This window comes from Capricornis sumatraensis, chromosome 2 (assembly GCF_032405125.1).
Source record: "Capricornis sumatraensis isolate serow.1 chromosome 2, serow.2, whole genome shotgun sequence".
Lineage (NCBI taxonomy): Eukaryota > Metazoa > Chordata > Mammalia > Artiodactyla > Bovidae > Capricornis > Capricornis sumatraensis.
This window is the reverse complement of record NC_091070.1, coordinates 90839302-90858185: the sequence shown is the minus strand read 5'-3', so window position 1 is coordinate 90858185 and position 18884 is coordinate 90839302. Positions and strand designations below refer to the sequence as shown.

General features: G+C 43.0%; 1 protein-coding gene across 1 annotated transcript in view; it reads right to left on the bottom strand.

Annotated features, from left to right (window-relative positions):
• Positions 1-653: 653 nt before the first annotated feature.
• Positions 654-18884, bottom strand: part of ARSB (arylsulfatase B) — a 166560-nt gene continuing 148329 nt past the window's right edge. The window contains exons 7-8 of the mRNA XM_068964715.1: positions 4552-4674; positions 654-3405 (exon numbers count right to left, since the gene is read on the bottom strand). Coding sequence (XP_068820816.1) covers positions 3140-3405; positions 4552-4674 — 389 coding nt within the window. The 3' untranslated portion in view covers positions 654-3139. The remainder of the gene's footprint in view (positions 3406-4551; positions 4675-18884) is intronic.

Below are 18884 nucleotides of genomic sequence, written 5' to 3'. Positions count from 1 at the left end.
GAGGTTGTTGATATTCCTCCTGGAAATCTTGACTCCAGCTTGTGATTCATCCAGCCTGGCATTTTGCATGATGTGCTCTGAGTAGAAGTTAAATAAGCAGGGGGACAATGTAGTCTTGATGTACTCCTTTCCCAATTTTGAACTAGTCTGTTGTTCTATATCCGGTTCTAACTGTTGCTTCTTGACCTGCATACAGGTTTCTCAGGAGGCAGGTAAGGTGGTCTGTTATTCCCCTCTTCAAGAATTTTCCACAGATTGTTGTGATCCACTCAGAGGAATGTCGCCCCAGACAATTGCTTGAATATGATTCCATAAGAGACCCTGAGCCAGAACCACCCAGGTAAACCACTCCTAAACTTCTGACTCTCATACAATATTTAATATAACAAATCTTCATTGCTTTAAGCTGTTAAATTTGGGGGTAATTTATTATACAGCAGTAGAAAACTAATACATTCCCTTATTATCACTGTATATTTACTCCTACCCTCTCTTGACCTTCCTCCAATTTTGTAGGATAAAATAGGATATTGTGTGTCTTTGGAGGCAATGATGGACACATTTTTTTTCAGCTCTGATATTTTTTGTTATATTTATTTAATAGCTTTTTTCAGTTAAAATTCACATGATACAAAACAGGCCAACACAGTTTTGGAATTGTGGTTAAAAACTATACAACTTAAAATTTATCATTCGAACCATTTAAAGTACAATTCAGAGGCATTAAGTGCATTCATGATGTTGTACAACCATCACTACTCTCCGGTTCCAGAACCTTTTCATCTCCCAAATGGAAACCTATACTCACAGCTGACACATTTCCAAAGATAAATTTAATGTTTTGTCCCCTACATCTGGAGTAATCAGGTAGTAAAACGAAAATTGAATAAACAAAACCATAGGTAAACCAAATCAGAAAGAAATACCATTAATACTTCGAGTGACAATCTATGAATCTGTTTACATTCCTGTACAGAATAAGAAAACCCAATGACGTTCTATGTGGATAACATAAGATCTCAAGTAAAAGTTTTACCCAAAAATCAGACTTTAAAATTCCTTTTGAGTCCATCGAGTGCAGAACGTCCACACGGTACGCAGCAATCAAGGACCTAGGATTGGCAGCTGTTGGGAGGACAGCAAGAGGAGAGAACAGCGATCACGTAGTGATGGGCTCCAATCTTAGAGCATCAACAGTACCTCCACCCCGGGGTTACAAGGGTCCAGAAGGAACACTGGGCTCAGTTATGCATAATATCTGCCACAGGCTTGGGAGTGAGTTAGAAGCATTCTGGCCAGCTGCATGCCAGCCCAGGCGTGGGGGTACAGGCTGGCAACAGGTGTCTTTAGTTCTAGCACCGTTTCTTCCATTCATTGTATTTTAACACAAACTAGTTGTCACCAGAGGATACTGCTGCTGAACTGAAGGACGGCTGTGCCATGACCTATATCGTATTATTTGGTGGTTTTAGCTTCCAGTGTCCTCTGCAGACGAGAACAGGATTATTGGCAGAAGAGTCCCTGCAGCAGGCATGTTTCTTGCCCTTCTCCCTCTGGAAGACATCACAACTTCACTATGGTGTCCTAGACTGCCCAGATATGTGCACTGTGCTCCTGCCCCAGGAGGGCAGCCTGAGAACAGAAAAGTGATGGTTGGAAGATATTTATATTCAGCCCAGGACTCAGCTCATTAAACTAGCATCTTCCCTGATGTGAGACTTTCTCATTTATTCATTCACTCACTTATTTTTTAGAAAGGTGTACTGAGTGCCTTCCACACAGCAGGCATTGATCCAGGCATTGGAGATAAGCATTGAATGAAACAGTCGAGTTAATGCAAAAAAAAAGGGTATGTAGATTTTGGCCACATTTTCCTGAGTTTGACACTCTTTGAAGCTCATCTGGATTGGTTCATGTTAGTAGGACGTTGGTGGGGCTGAGAAAGAGCTGGAAGATCAAACTGTGTATCCTCTTCCCCCAACCTCGATACAAAAATAGAGAAACATGGGTATGCCTTCTTCTGTGTTATCAAGGTCTAGTATCCCACAGGCTGGCTATTTCCTTTTTCAAACTGCCTACTACTTACATCATCTCTGGACAATATTATCCTTTCTCAAAGTTTCTCCTCACTTCTAGGCAAGAGCAGTGCAACTAAATATATTTTGACACTAAGCCACAATCATTAGAATAAACTCCATGCAACTAGAAAAAAATCTCCAAGCACATGACAGAGACCCGAGTACTGCCATGATCGTGCCCAGAGAGCTAGACTCGCCGTCTCTCTAGGTAGCGCTCTAGCTTCAGGGTCGGGGCAGAAGGGAGGCAGGCTTCAGCAGTGTATCAGAGACCAGTGGTGCTCGTAGCGGAGAAGCAAAGCAGCCTTCCCAGGCGCAGGATGCCTGAATCAGAAGAAAGGGCAGAAAAAGAACCACAAAGGGCGTGGGGGTGGTGGCAGTCCAGACAAGATGAGCAACAGTTGGGAAAAACTGGGGGATAAAAACACATTTCTTAATCGTAAAGCCCAAAACTAAGGAATAGGTGTATTGCCAAACTCATGTTAATAATGAAACGAGCCTTATGCTCCATGACAGGATGAGTGATGAGGTGAGTGATGAGATGCGTGAGCAAGGGGTGAACCAAGGCGGGTTATTCACAGGGGATGCCTGAACAGGATCTCTCACAGGCAGGGAGAACCCGTGGCCAGCAGAACCATTAACGACTGTCTAACCCTTTCATTTGTTACAAGAAACGTGAGTCACTCCAATAAAACCCAGCTATTGCAAAGCGAAATCTAACATCTGACTTGTGAGGCAAAAAGAACCAGCTGCTCCAGCCTCCGAGACTCAGTAACTTCCTCTTTTAAATCAAATTCCCAGCAATCCCGCAGCTCAGGGAAGGGAGGGTGAACCCAGTCACCCTCTCCTCTGGACACATACGCCAGCCAACAGCATCAGTGTTCAAGCACCTTAATTTCACTAAGGGTTGAAATTAGACAACTCAGGGTGGTTTAGGAGCAAGAGCAGGGCCGGGGGAACCCAGGCCGGGAGAACAAAGGAGACAAGAATCGTACGAGGAAAGGCCTGGAGTCCAGCTTGCAAATGGAGAAGCTTTCAGGCTTCCCTCCAGGCTGCTGGAAATCCTACATCCAAGGGCCCCAGGCCCCAGTGGCCTTGGGATCACAGCGGGGGTCTTGTGCCGGGAAGTACACAGGCACGGAGTGTTTCTGGTAGAACTGCAGACGGGAAAGGAGCTTCTTGACGATGTGGGGATATTCTCTTGACAGGTCATGCCTTTCCTCGGGGTCCTGGTCAATGTCAAAGAGCCAGAGGGTCTTGGCTGGTGGGTCCGATGAGGGTATCACAGAAACATTATGCTGAGATGGTGGGGGAAACCAGTGACCACAGCCTGGCAAAGAAATACAACAGTTTATTGGAGGAGAAGCATTGTAGGTAGGATCTATCTTCAAGGAAGAAGATAAGGCTGAGCTGGGCTGTGGGTTTGGACACTTTAAAAAAAACATGGCCCTTGATGTTATGTCTAGATTTGTCTCAGACTCTGACTTCTGGGGCTTTAACTAAACATGTCCCGCGCTTCACAGTGAGGCTGGGGCTTCCAGGAAAGAGCATGTGTGTGCGTGCACGTGTGTGTGTGCACATGTGCAAATGTGTACGTGTGTGCATATGTGTGTGTATATCTGTGTGTGTGTGCATGCGTGTGTGTGTATCTGTGTGTGTGTAGCGGGGTTATTTTTAGTTGTCACAGTGAACTTGGGGGCAGTGCTTGGGGTGGGTACAACTGTCATTTAGTAGTCATGGGCCAGGGGTGCTAAAAATGTCTTACAACATATGGGACGGTCACAAACAATGAAGGACTGTCTTGCTGCAAACATCGAAAAGGGCCTCATTATAAACACTGCTTAATTGCATCACAGTCTTAACCATCAAACCACATACCATAAAAATATTTAAAAGATGTCACCTCTAAAGAATGTGCTCAGTGGAAGCAACCCCTTTTCCCTACTATACCCTTGGTTGAAGATGTCCCTTTCAGAGACTGTCTTTGCCAGCTAGACGTATCGTGCTTGCCGGCCGTGTGTATCTGAAATCCTTATTTTCCACGAAGTCCTAGAGCTGTGTTTCTTTCCCTCCCCCTCCCCCCACCTCTACATGCATTCGTGCTAGGTTGCGTCAGTCGTGTCTGACTTTGTGATCCCATGTAGCCCACCAGGCTCCTCTGTTCATGGGATTCTCCAGGCAAGAATACTGGAGTGGGTTGCCATGCCCTCCTCCAGGGGATCTTCCCACCCCAGGGACTGAACCCATGCCTCTTACATCTTCCGCATTGGCAGGCGGGTTCTTTACCACTAGCGCCACCTGGGAAGCCTCCCTCTGCCCCCCACCACCTCAACAGTTAGTTCCTAATTTTTAAAAATGTAGGACGAGGTTACACCCCTCCCTCTCATTCAGCAGTGCAGGGATGGTGTCCTGCGAAAGGCAGCTATTCTTTGGGAAATCTCCCAGCTGTTCTGGTGGGAGATGCTAAGCCTTCTACCTGGGTATCCAGTGAGCAGTTTCCAGTTCTGGTGTCTAATGGCAGCATGGATAGATGTGTTGAAGGCTGAATATTCCAGAAGGGAAGAATCATCCTTGGCCAGAGCCATGCTGTTCCCAGGACCTGGGGAGAGGGTTTGGAAGAATTAGATCACTGTTATTGGAATGTGTCATTATAAATCAACATTTTATATCCCTCCTGCAGAACAGTAGCTTTTATTCAACACTGGAGCGTAAATGTGTATCCTGCCACAGGAATGAATCTTCTATTAAATATAAACAGAGAGCTCAAGTTACATGGAACATCAGTCATAAACCACCACAAGTATAAAGGGAATCCCAAAGAGATTAGAACACTAATTCAACCTTAAAACCACTGTGTTCTGCCAATATACAGATGGCCACTTGCAGACCTGTGTACTGTGACAGCATGCAGGGTTGTCTTTTTTTGGTACCTTTAGTGTTTGCTATTGCATGATTGAGTTAGATAAATCTGTGTACACTTGTATACCTATGTAGATAATATAACACATTATAAAATGTACTTCTTAATGGAGTCTGTCTCAAGTTGTTCAAGCATGCCATGATAAATCGTACATTTATTTTTTTAACCCCACTTATAAAATCTAAAAGTAAGTGAGCAATGCTCAGTTAACTATTCAGATAAGATCATTCTGGTATATATATATATATATGGTATATATTCTGGTATATATATATTGTTGGTTGATGTCATGTGGTCATGTGTGCTCAGACATGTCAGACTCCTTGTGACCCCGTGGACTGTAGCCCACCAGGCTCCTTGTCCATGGGATTCTCCAGGCAAGAATACTGGAGGGGGTTGCCATGCCCTCCTCCAGGGGCTCCTCCCGACCCAGGGATGGAACCCGCGTCTCCTGTGTCTCCTGCATTACAGGTGGGTTCTCTATCACCGAGCCCCCTATACTGCACCCATTGATGTGTCTGTGAAGTTGCTCAGTCGTGTCCGACTCTCTGTGACCCCATGGACTGTAGCCTACTAGGCTCCTCTGTCCATGGGATTTTCCAGGCAATAGTACTGGAGTGGATTGCCATTTCCTTCCCCAGGGGATCTTCCCGAACCAGGGATCGAACCTGGGTCTCCCACATTGTAGACAGACGCTTTACCATCTGAGCCACCAGGGAAGTCCATTGATATCGTGGGTTACGTTAATTTATACTCTTGGAGTTTTATATTAATTGATCATCAGGCTGTGGTGGGGGAGGGGGACACTTGATAGTAGCTGCTCCCTCTTTCCCTCTTGAGTTTGGAACCAACTGACGGGTAAGAGGCCAGACGGATGGAGCTAAACATATGGCCTTTGTTACTGATAAAGCTGGTTGAAAAGAACGTAGCTTCAAATCTGTGGCAGGGAGGCCGTGCTAATAACTGACCCTTGTGTACTGACATCTATCCCGGGGACGGGCTGGCTCCAAAATTAGACAGATGAAAGGGTCCAAATTGAGCATGCCTAGTTCCTCCTTTGCTCAATTTGGACCCTTTTTAGGGTCAGTTATTAGCACGGCCTTAACTTCCTCCTGCTCCTGCTTGTGGGGAGGAGCAAATAAGGTGCGGCGGGAGAGACCTGAGTTCTACTCCAGTTGAAGACCCTGGTGAATCCCCAAAGGTAAGGTATGGTGGTTCCCCTCTCTCTTACCTGTGCATGTTTAAACATCTCACCTTAGCACTTAACTGTGTAATTATTAGCCTGCTTTAACTCCACATGTATCTGTTACTTTTCAAATATGGTCATGGCAATTACCTGGGGTGCACCTCCAAAGTTTGCCAGACTCCCCATCCGATGCCTGAGTTGCTGTGGGTGGTGTGTCTGTAAAGGCACCCTCACCACCATCTGCGCAGCATCACCTTTGAGTGATAAAGGACTGTGAGCGTGCCCCCCACCCTGCCTGCGTGGGACTTCTGTGCTGTATGTGGTTTAAAGCGGGAAGCACTGTCACTGGTGGGAAAGGCAGAGAGTCCCATCCTTTTGTCAGAACTGTGGCAATAACACTGGAGAGGCGTGCTGCAGACTGAGCTGAGAAACGTCGGTGGTTTCAGACCTTCACTCTTAACAGTCAGCGCCAACAGATCATCAGCACCAAAGAGGAACTCGTTTGGACCTCTTGCTTCTCTGTTTGCTCGCGGCTATGCTGGCTCCAATACAAATGGATGCTTCAAGCGATCGAGGTGTGTGAGGATGTCTACTTGACTGTAAATTCCATGGACACAGAAGCCTGGCAGGCTATGGTCCAGGGGTCGCAATGAGTTGGACACGACTGAACATGCACACACACACACACACACACACACACACCATAGGAAGTACATTCTTAATATACAGACTGTGGTAGAACTGTGAGCCCTCATAATCTACTGCTCACAAGTCTGTATATAAAAACCACATTTTGATAGCAAAGAATGTTAAATAAAAGGAATACGCTTTGTGGACATAAACAAAGGAAGGAAATGTAGCTATCTCAGCTATACTTACATACATTTCCTTCTAAAACAAACAGGAACATAAAATACCTAAACAATAAATAAGTCTAAGACTAAATGACGAAAGATGCTGTTATATCCTTAAGTTTTATATGTTGGGAGAAATTAAACAAAAAGCAAAGGACAAAGAATAATATAATGAACACCCTGTGAGCTGTCACTCAGAATGAATAAATATTAACATTTTGTCATATCTGCTTTTTTCTTTCAATTAGAGAAGTAGGACAATGAAGATGAAGTGTCAGACCCCTTTTCTCCATCTTCAATCCCAGTCTCTTCACCCATGACCCCAATGGCTGCTGCTATCACGACTTCAGTGCATCTTTCAGCCATTTAAAGATACAGTAACAGATACATGTGTCAAGGAATAATGCATGGTAGTTCTATACTTTAGAAATGTACATGTATGTGTTAAGCTATATCTATTTTGCAACCTGACGTTTTTATCCACTACTGTTTTTTACAGCTCAGACATTATGTATATATGTATATGCATGTTTATTCCTTTTAATTATTTCCTATTTCACTACATAAAACAGCACCTTTTATTTATACATTCCCCTTTAATAAGAATTTAGTTTATTTTACTTATTTATTTATTTTTGCTATTAGCATTGACCCTTCACAATATGGGCTTGAAATGCATGGGTTCACTTATACGTACATGTTTTTCAAGCATAAATACTACAATACTACAGGATTTGAGGTTGCTTAAAAACATATCCACCATGTTATGTCCCTCTGGCAGTGTATGAGGGTTTCAATTTGTCCATATATTTGTCAACACTTATTACTGCCTGTCTTTGGTACAGCCTATTGGGTATAATGTTCTATCTCATTATGGTTTGAAGGCAATGGCACCCCACTCCAGTACTCTTGCCTGGAAAATCCCATGGACGGAGGAGCCTGGTAGGCTGAAGTCCATGGGGTGGCTAAGAGTTGGACACAACTGAGTGACTTCCCTTTCACTTTTCACTTTCATGCATTGGAGAAGGAAATGGCAACCCACTCCAGTGTTCCTGCCTGGAGAATCCCAGGGACGGGGGAGCCTGGTTGGCTGCCGTCTATGGGGTCACACAGAGTCGGACACGACTGAAGCGACTTAGCAGCAGTAGCAGTAGATGACTAATAAAGTTGAGCACCTTTTCATTTGTTTGTTGGCCCCTGTATATCCTCTTTTTGGGGGAAAACTATATTCAGATCCTTTCATTACTTAGTTGTAAGAGTTTTTTATATATTCCAGATACAAGTCCCTCATCAGGGCCAAATATTTTCTCCCATTCTATGGACTGTCTTTTTTATTTTCTTGACGGTGTTTTTTGAGGCACAAAAGGTTTAAATTTTAATGAATCCCAATTTATCTAATCTCTACTGTTTTTTAGAGCTCAGACTCTCTACTATGCTTTGGTGTCATATCTAGGAAATCATTGCTTCATCCAAGGTCATGAAGATTTACATCTATATTCTCTTTTAAGAGTTTATAGTTTGGTACTTCTGTTCAGATCTTTGATTCACTTTGAATTATATTTATATGTGGTGAGAGGTAGGGTTCAATTTCATTCTTTTGCATGTGGATATCCGTTTTGTCAGCACCACTTGTTCAAGAGACTATTACTTCCTTAATTAATGCTTTTGACATTCTTGTTGAAAATCAGACTGTAAATGTAAGAGTTTATTTCCAGATTCTCAATTCTATTCCACTTATTTATATGTCTACATTCTTAAGTCGGTATCTTGATTATTGTAATTATTTGCAGTAAGTTTTGAAATCAGAAGGTATGAGTAGTTCAATGTTTTTGTTTTTTCTCCAAGATTGATTTGGTTATTCTCAGTTTCTTGAATTTTTTTTTTTATGAATTTGAGGCTCAGTTTAATCAATAATCTGTCAAGGGTCAGCTGGGATTTTGTTAGGAAGTATATTAAACTCATAAATCAATTTGGGGATTATTGCCATCTTAATATACTGTGTTCTAATCCATGAACATGGGATATCTTTTCATTTATTTAGGTATTCTTTAAGTGCTTTACAGTTTTCAGAATATAGCTTTTGTATTTCTTTTTCTAAATTCACTCCTAAGTATTTCATTCTTTTCAATGCTATTGTAAATATTTACTTAATTTCATGTTTGATTTGTTCATTGCTACTGTATAGAGATACAGCTGATTGGTGTACATTGCTCTTCTACTGTGCAACCTTGTGCAGCTCAGTTCAGTTCAGTTCAGTCACTCAGTCATATCCGACTCCTTACGACCCCATGAATCACAGCACGCCAGGCCTCCCTGTCCATAACCAACTCCCGGAGTTCACCCAAACTCGTGTCCATCGAGTCGGTGATGCCATCCAGCCATCTCATCCTCTGTCGTCCCCTTCTCCTCCTGCCCCCAATCCCTCCCAGCATCAGGGTCTTTTCCAGAGTCAACTCTCTGCATGAGGTGGCCAAAGTATTGGAGTTTCAGCTTCAGCATCAGTCCTTCCAATGAACACCTTTAGAATGGACTGGTTGGAACTCCTTGTGGTCCAAGGGACTCTCAAGAGTCTTCTCCAACACCACAGTTCAAAAGCATCAATTCTTGGGTGCTCAGCTTTCTTCACAGTCCAACTCTCACATCCATACATGACTACTGGAAAAACCATAGCCTTGAGCAGACGGACCTTTGTTGGCAAAGCAATATCTCTGCTTTTGAATATGCTATCTAGGTTGGTCATAACTTTTCTTTCAAAGAGTAAGCATCTTTTAATTTCATGGCTGCAGTCACCATCTGCAGTGATTTTGGAGCCCCCCAAAATAAAGTCAGCCACTGTTTTCACTGTTTTCCCATCTATTTCCCATGAAGTGATGGGACCAGATGTCATGATCTTAGTTTTCTGAATGTTGAGCTTTAAGCCAACTTTTTCATTCTCCTCTTTCACTTTCATCAAGAGGCTCTTTAGTTCTTTTTCACTTTCTGCCATAAGGGTGGTGTCATCTGCATATCTGAGGTTATTCATATTTCTCCCGGCAATCTTGATCCCAGCTTCTGCTTCTTCCAGCCCAGCATTTCTCATGATGTACTCTGCATATAAGTTAAATAAACAGGGTGACAATATGCAGTCTTGACGTACTCCTTTTCCTATTTGGAACCAGTCTGTTGTTCCATATCTAGTTCTAACTGTTGCTTCCTGACCTGAACACAGATTTCCCAAGAGGCAGGTCAGGTGGTCTGGTATTCCCATCTCTTTTGGAATTTTCCACAGTTTATTGTGATCCACACAGTCAAAGGATTTGGCATAGTCAATAAAGCAGAAATAGATACTTTTCTGGAACTCTTGCTTTTTTGATGATCCAGCAACCTTGTAGAACCTGTTTATTAGTTCTAGTAGACTTTTCTAAAGTCTTGGGATTTTTTAAACACAATCTCATGTCTTTTACAGATATGCATAGTGTTACTTCTCCCGGGTCAATCTGAATATCTTATTTCTTTTTCTTACCCAATTGCCCTGTTAGAATCTCAATTTAATGCCGAAACAAATGGTGAAAGCCAACATCCTTGTCTTATTCCTGATCTTAGGGTAAAATATTCAATCTTTCACCATTCAGTAGTATGCTAGCTATTTTTTTTTTTTTTTGGCAGATGCTCTATCAAATTGAGTAAGGTCCCCTTTTATTCACAGTTTGAGTGTTTCTATCCAGAAAAAGTATGACATTTTCCAAAAGTTCTTTTCTGCATCTGATATTATTAAATTTTTTTCGTCCTCTAGTCTATTGATATTACATTAATCGATTTTAGCTATTCAACTATCATTACATTCCTGGGATGAACCCACTTGGTCATGTCGTGTAATCAATCCTCTTTCTATGTTGCTGAATTCTACTTGCTAATATTTTGTTGAGGATTTTTGTATCTATATACGTAGAAGTATTGAATTATTAAATTGGTGTCTTCATTATTAAATTGACAGTGTATTAAACACACTGTTGAAACAAAAGACAAGAAGCAGAGATTTCTTAGAATGTTAATGACTGTCAGAATTTTTCTGACATAGTTGGACTAGATCCAGATTTGAAAAGTAAAAGTGAAAGTGAGTCTCACAGGCCTGACTCTTTGTGACCCCATGGACCATAGCCTGCTGGCTCCTCTGTCCACGGAATTCTCCAGGCAAGAGCACCGGGTGGCCATTTCCTTCTCCATGAGATCTTCCTGACCCAGGGATCAAACCTGGGTCTCCTGCTTTGCATGTCAATTCTTTACCAACTGAGACACTAGGGAAGCCCAGATTCAGAAAATATTTATTTATTAACAACTAAGTGATAAGAAAGCATTGTGTTCTTAAATTCTATGACATGGAGTGATGAGCAAAGACACATCTAAGAGGTTTTGAAGGTAAAATAAAGAGATTTTTGGTGACTGTAGAGTATAAAAGATAAAATTCCAAGGTTTCAACTTTGGTGATAAAGAAAATATTGACATTGGCAGAATAGAGATTTTAGAGCAGGAAACAATGGTGATACTATGATCTTAGAGTTAGACATGTTGACTTTGAAAAATTAACGTGAACTCAAGGGAGAGATATTGACTACACACGCAGCAAAGACACTGGACCCTGTAAGAGAGACTGAAGGCATATGCTGATTCAAGCACTATCCAGAATGCAGTGATCACCGAACCCCGGAAATGGATGAGCTAGAGAGCAGAAGCCCGCAGACAGAAACGAGCGCCAAAGGAAAACTGCCAGCAAACGAGGCAGAGAAGAGGAGAATAACATGCGGAAGGAAATCAGTTCAACAGGGCAACACAGAAGTCAAGAGAGCAGAAGGCCTCAGACCACGATGCAGAAGTGCCAACTACTCCATCCATCAGCTTGATGGATGAGAAAAGGGCATTGGGTTTGTTAACCTCTGGGTGGAAACGAGGGAGTTCAGAGAGAAGTGTAAACAAACACATCTTTCTCTTTCCCTTCCGAGCTGAAAGCCACCTCTGAGATGATAAATCATTCCGGTCAGACAGGAATACTCAATTATAAGATGGATTAGTCTTGTGTATTGATTTCGGATGTAAAGAAGGAGATCAGCAGGAAAACGTCGAGCGCATGAAGAAAATCACGACCTTGCTTAATATACAGGGAACAGACAGAGCTCCATCTCTGAGCAACCTCTGGGAATCTAAAGGAGTTGAAGTTTCCAGAATGGGGTGGACCAACAGGTTCGGTGGAGAAGTGCGCTTCCCAGAGCCAGAGGGCTTCCAGACACACCTTGGGAGTTGCCTTTAGATGGGATGGTGGGCTAACCGGTGAGGATCCAGGATTCTACCTCCATTTCTATCAGCACGGTTTAACCCTTAAAGAAGAATCCATAATACATATTTGCTAAATAGATTGTGTTTCTCTATATTTTTGTTTGAAAAAAAGAGCCCGTGGCTAAGATAACGTGAAAGACACTACTCATCACAGACGACAGCGTCTCCGAACTGGGAAGGCACCGGGGGCTGCCTGGACCACTGGGGATGCTGCCTGGGGTTCACAGAAGGCGATCTTGCTCTCTTGGCTGTACAACCCATCCTCCTGACTCTTGGGAAACAACCATCTAGTCTTCAATTGTATTTCTATAAAATATATTTTTTCTGACTATGTAATTTATATAAGTTGGAAAACACAAAAATCTATGAACAGGAAAATTAAAATTACCTGTACATTTATTAGCTGCTGTTAACATCTTGGTGTATAACCTTTGAGACTTTTAACTATACAAGACTTAAATAAAATGTTATATTAAGTTGTGTTAGTAGCTGACTTGAAAATAAGAAATGGAAATTTCATAGCAAAAGTTTCTGGGACTTCCCTGGCTGTCTAGTGGTTAAGACTTAGCCTTCCAATGCAGGTTCAGTCCCTTGTGGGGGAGCTAAGATTCCATATGCCTTGAAGCCAAACACCAAAACAGAAAACAGGAGCAGTGTCGTATTAAATTCAATCAACACTTTAAGAATGGTCTACATTAAAAAAAAAAACAACCCTTAAAACAAAAGTTTCCATTCCTAGAGAAAACTAGGCAGCTTGCCAGGTGTCCCAGCATCAGTGCATAGCCAAGAGGGGTTGTCTGGGTGTCTCTCTCTGTAACTTCTGAGCAGAATGGATTAATTGTGGCTGCAGAAAGGGGCCTAGGAAGAGGCAGCCTTCTAACACTGCAGGAGAGCACTGCTGGGAGTGGTAATAGGACAAAGGGAAGGGGCCTGGGGATGGCCGTGAGTCCCTGATCTCTCTCTCCCAGAAGATCTCCGTGCACAGCAGGCCCGGGCACACACTCTGGGAACCAGACTGCTTGCGTTTGGATATCTGCTCCATCGCTCGCTGGCTATGTGACCTTAGGTGTCTCCCCATTTGTAAAACCAGGAAAATATAATTTATTTCACAGACTAGTTGGGTGGCCTGGATGTGATGATGCATCGAACATGTTTATCAGCAGTATGTCTAGCACACAGTAAGGGCACGATAAATGTCACTGTGAAATCTCAGGCAACTTTCTTAACCTCCGTTGGCTTGGTTTACTATCAATGAAATTAGCAGAACAACAGCAAACTGCTCAGCATAGTGTGCGGTCTATTGTCAACACTACCAATATTGAAAGATAATAATAGCTTAGAAGCACTTACTACTGTAAATCATAAACTGTGGTGGTAGGCATTCTATGAATAGTAAATCATTTAATTCTTGCAGTAACTCTATGAAATAAGTAATAAGGTCTGGCCATAAAGTCACTGAATGCTAGCTAGTCTCAGTTTAATATAAGTTTTTTTCTTTTATGTACTGTTCTATTCAAGACTTTACAAAGAAGAGGAAAGTAAATTCATTACTATACCCGGACCAAAAAAAAAAAAACTAATAATTTCTCTGGTCTGCATTTGGAGAAGACTTATTTGTTCTCCAATTCGTGTTCCAGAATTTGAACAGGACTGGCAAGAAAAGCATTTATGGTGGAAGCACTGATTCGTCACTTTGAGGGTTTCCTTTCTGCCTCGTTTTGTGGCCTGCCATTCATTTCCACTGAACTCTCTTTGTTTTTGCTTTGTTTGTTTTATAATTCACAAAGATCAGTTTAAAATTTCATTCTACCTCTAATGACCCATTTTATTTCTCATGCTAGTGTGATGCCATCTTTGTACTTTGATGACAATGAATATTTACTTAGCACACTTAATCCCTTGTGCTAATGGGGAAAACCCCAAGCTTTCCCAGATATTTGATTATCAAACTGTTTTCTAAAATGCAGTCTCTTCAGGTATACTTGTAGGGCTTCCCTGGTGGCTCAGTGGGTAACGCGTCTGCCTACAATGCGGGAGACCCCTGGTTCAATCCCTGGGTCGGGAAGATCCCCTGGAGAAGGAAATGGCAACCCACTCCAGGACCCTTGCCTGGAAAATCCCATGGACCGAGAAGCCTGGTAGGCTACAGTCCATGGGGTCGCAAAGAGTCGGACACGACTGAGTGACTTTCCCTTCCTTCAGGTATACTCTTAGTGAATAGGTTGGATTTAAGTTTAATTAGCAACAACTTTGTTGTTGTTCAGTCACTAAGTCATATCTGACTCCTTGTGATCCATGGATTGCAACACACAGGCTTTCCTATTCTCCACTGTCTCCCAGAATTTGCTCAAACTCAGGTCCATTGAGTCAAAGATGCCATCCAACCATCTCATCCTCTGTCATCCCCTTCTCCTCCTGCCCTCAGTCCTTTCCAGCATTAGGGGCTTCTCCAATGAGCTGGCTCTTCACATCAAAGTGAAAAAGTACTGGAGCTTCAGTTTCAGCATCAGTCCTTCCAATGAATGTTCAAGGTTGATTTCCTTTAGGCTTGATTGGTTTGAACACCTTGCAGTTCGAGGGCTCTCAAGAGTCTTCTCCAGCAGCACAATTTGAAAGCATCAGTTCTTCAGCACTCAGCCTTCTTTATGGTCCAACTCTCATGTCCATATGTGACTACTGGAAAAACCATAGCTTTAACTATGTGGACCTTTGTCAGCAAAATGATGGCTCTGCCTTTTAATACACTGTCTAGTTTTGTCATAGCTTTTCTTCCAAGGAGCAAGTGTCTTTTAATTTCGTGGCTGCAGTCACAGTCCACAGTGATTTTGGAATCCAATAAAATAAAATATGCCACTGTTGCCACTTCTTCCCCTTCTATTTTCCATGAAGTGATGGGACCAGATGCCATGATCCGAGTTTCTGAATGATGAATTTCAAGTCAGCTGTTTCACTCTCCTCTTTGACCCTCATCAAGAGGCTCTTCAGTTCTTCTTCACTTTCTGCCATTAGAGTGGTATCATCTGTATTATCTGAGATTGCTGATACTTCTCCTGATTGAATCTTGATTCCAGCTTGTGATTCATCCAGCCTGGCATTTCACATGATATATTCTGCAACAACTACCATCACCTTTGGTGCTTAAAAGTTCTTGAAGTGGCTTGTTCTGTGAGTCAGTTTGTGATGTGAGTCAAATTCGTCTTTTAAAGTCTATTACACTAAAGTTTTTTTTTACACTAAACATTTGGTTGGCTGATCATTTCTTCAATCCAAGAGAAGTTCAAGGACTCCCGAACTCAAGGTGAAGTTCAAGTCACTAAGGTCTTTATTGTGCTGGTCAGTCTGAGTCCTACCACCTGCTTGCTGCCTGCTCCTCTGCCCAGGTCATAGTGCATTCAGGCTACGTGTGGGGGGACACGTGGGGCGCACATGTGGATCAAACCACCAGTCTGCTCACAGTTTTACTTGTCTCGAAAACTGTGGGCTTAGGCCAAGGCTGCCTCCCATCTCAATGCATGGTGAAGACTTACGTATCCAGATGCCAATGTGCTCATTGTTGTCTTGAGTTGATTTTTAAACATGATTCTGGATCTAAAGACAGAAGTTTTTCTCTAAAAATAATTCCTGAAAAACACTGGTTGGAACCCCCACACTCTGAGCTGACACTTTACTTAATTTTCAGAAATCGGCGGGGAAAGCTCCTAACAGTCATAGAGACGGCCCTCCTGGCTCAAATACTGGAATGGACAGAGCTTTGAGAAACGCAGCAGCATTCCCCCTGCTATTACTCTCTAGTTCTGAAAAGGAACTTGGAGAAACCACTGTGCATTTCAGTGGCCTTTAGAATAATCTCTTCCTATTATCTCGTTAAATCATTTAACCACTCTGACTTCCTGTTTCCAAGTATGTCAGATGAGGATAAAAATAATGCCTACCTCACAGGATGACTATGAGGATGAAATGAGATCCGATTGGCGGTAAGTGTAAGTACAGAAGTCCCGGTTACATGTTTCTTAAACTCCCACAGCACTTGCCACAAGGCTGGGCACACAGACAAAACTGACCAACTCAAAGAAAGCATTTCAGTTCAAGTTAAACCTGTGGCCTTCCACAGATAGCCATCAAAATCAAGGTGTGATCAATTACCCGACTCTGTAATGACTGAGAGATCTAAATCAGCTGGAACAAGGTATTATTACACAAGTATAAAGAAGGGTGGGGGGCTTCTCTGGTGGCCTTTGCTGGTAAAGAATCCACCTGGAATGCGGGAGAGAGACCTGGGTTTGATCCCTGGGTTGGGAAGATCCCCTGGAGGAGGCCATGGCAACCCACCCCAATATTCTTGCCTGGAGAATCCCATGGACAGAGGAGGCTGGTGGGCTACAGTCCATGGGGCTGCAAAGAGTTGGACACAATTGAGCGGCTCAGCACACACAGCAAAGAAAAGGGGAGGGGAAATCGCGAGGCATCAGTCAAAGGGTACAAACTGTCAGTTACGCAAGTTAAGTCCTAGAGACCCACTGTACACCATGGTGTGCACACTTAACAACACTGTGTTGTGTACTCACATATTTGCAAAGAAGGTGGAATCTTATGTCCAGTGTTCTTATCTCTCTCTCTCTCACACACACACACACAATGATAATGAAGGAGGTGGGAGGAAACCTTTGGAGGTGATGGATAATTTATGGCATAGCCTGTGACACTGGTTTGATGGATGTATACTTATTTCAAAACCCAAGAAGTTGTATACAATAAATATGTACAGCTTTTTGTATATCAATCATATCCAAATTAAGTGGTTTAAAAGTGAATGAGTATAGAAACGAATGAAGAACTGCTGCTACTGCTGCTAGGTCGCATCAGTCGTGTCTGGCTCTGTGCGACCCCATAGACAAAAGACCACCAGGCTCCCACGTCCCTGGGATTCTTCAGGCAAGAACACTGGAGTGGGTTGCCATTTCCTTCTCCAGTGCATGAAAGTGAAAAGTGAAAGTGAAGTCGCTCAGTCATGTCTGACTCTTCGCGACCCCATGGACTGCAGCCTACCAGGCTCCTCCGCCCATGGGATTTTCCAGGCAAGAGTACTGGAGTGGGGTGCCATTGCCTTCTCCGATGAATGAAGAAAGAGAGCGAAAATTATGCAAAAAAAAAAAAAATTGTGGCGACATCACCTAAATCTTATATGTTAAACTGGAGGTCTGGGCAAAATTGTGAAAATAAGAGTGAGATAAAACAGGAATTCCCTATTTGGGTTCTGTACTGGGGTCACCCGACCCCAGCAGTCACCTTAGCACTGAGCTCTCCTCCCTGAACCCAGCACAGCTCAGCCTTGGTCTCTTGCCTGCCCCAATCTGCCAACATGGGCTGCCCAGCCTTCAGTGACCTACACTCATCCTCTTTAGCAAGCAGCGTCTATTAAACTTGTTTCGGTCTTACATAGCCCTTCCCTCCAAACAAACACTGTAGAGCTGCCCATGATATAAAACAGCAAAAAAGGAGAGCTGTCCAATCTCCACCTGGCTTCACTGTCCATGGATTCCCAGGGTAGAAGGCAGCAGCCCAGAGCATTCTGTTACATGCGCCACGTGGGCACAGGTGCTAAGGGTGAGGGGGCTGGGCACATGGGGAGCATGTTGGCACTGAGGGATGGTGGAGCTGGTTTGTGGGTCTGGTATATGGTGGGTCACATGTCCTTTGCCCTTCAGGGCCACCCCCACCCCTTGGGGCTCATGCAGCCCTGCTGGTAAGTACACAGAGAAGGAAAAAATAGGGAGTCCTGACCACCATGAAAAATTCCTCAGCAGGGGGGCTTCCCTGGTGGTCCAGAGGTTATGAATCTGCCTTGCAATGCAGGCGATGTCAGTTTGATCCATGGTATGGAAACTAAGATCCCACATGCCACAGGGCAAATGAGCCCATGGGCCAAAACAAAAGATCCTGAATGGTGAGACAAAGACCCCATGTGTAGCAGCTAAGACCTGATATAGCCAAATAAATAAATGAGTAAATATTAAGAAAAAAAAAATTGCTCACCGAATTCATCCTGTCTCTTATTCCTGGACTTCACCCTGATTGCTGCAAGTTTACTGTTACACCCACACTACTTATTTAGAATCCTCTCTCCCCGGTGAAATCCTTACAGCATGAAACAGGAGTGTTGGGGAAAGTACGCCAGACATAAAGCTAATCAGAAAAAGGTGAGGAGGAATATTACACGTGTTATTTATTACCTACGAGGGAGAAATCAAAACGCTTATAATTTTTATATATGCACTCCACATGACATATTTCAAGTGGATCTAGGTTTATGATTTTTGGTTTACAAAGTCAGTTTCTCTGACACCTACTCACTCAGTCCATATTTGATATTATAAAATCCTAGGGAAAAAAAGAGTTTGATGTGGCTTGCTCAGCTTAGACACGGTTCAAATGTTAATCATTATTGAATCGTGCATAGTAAGTATTCAGAGAATGTGCCTGCATTACAGGGAACTTCAACAGTTGGTTGCTGTCTGACATTAACCTGAAGTGTCAATTGAGCA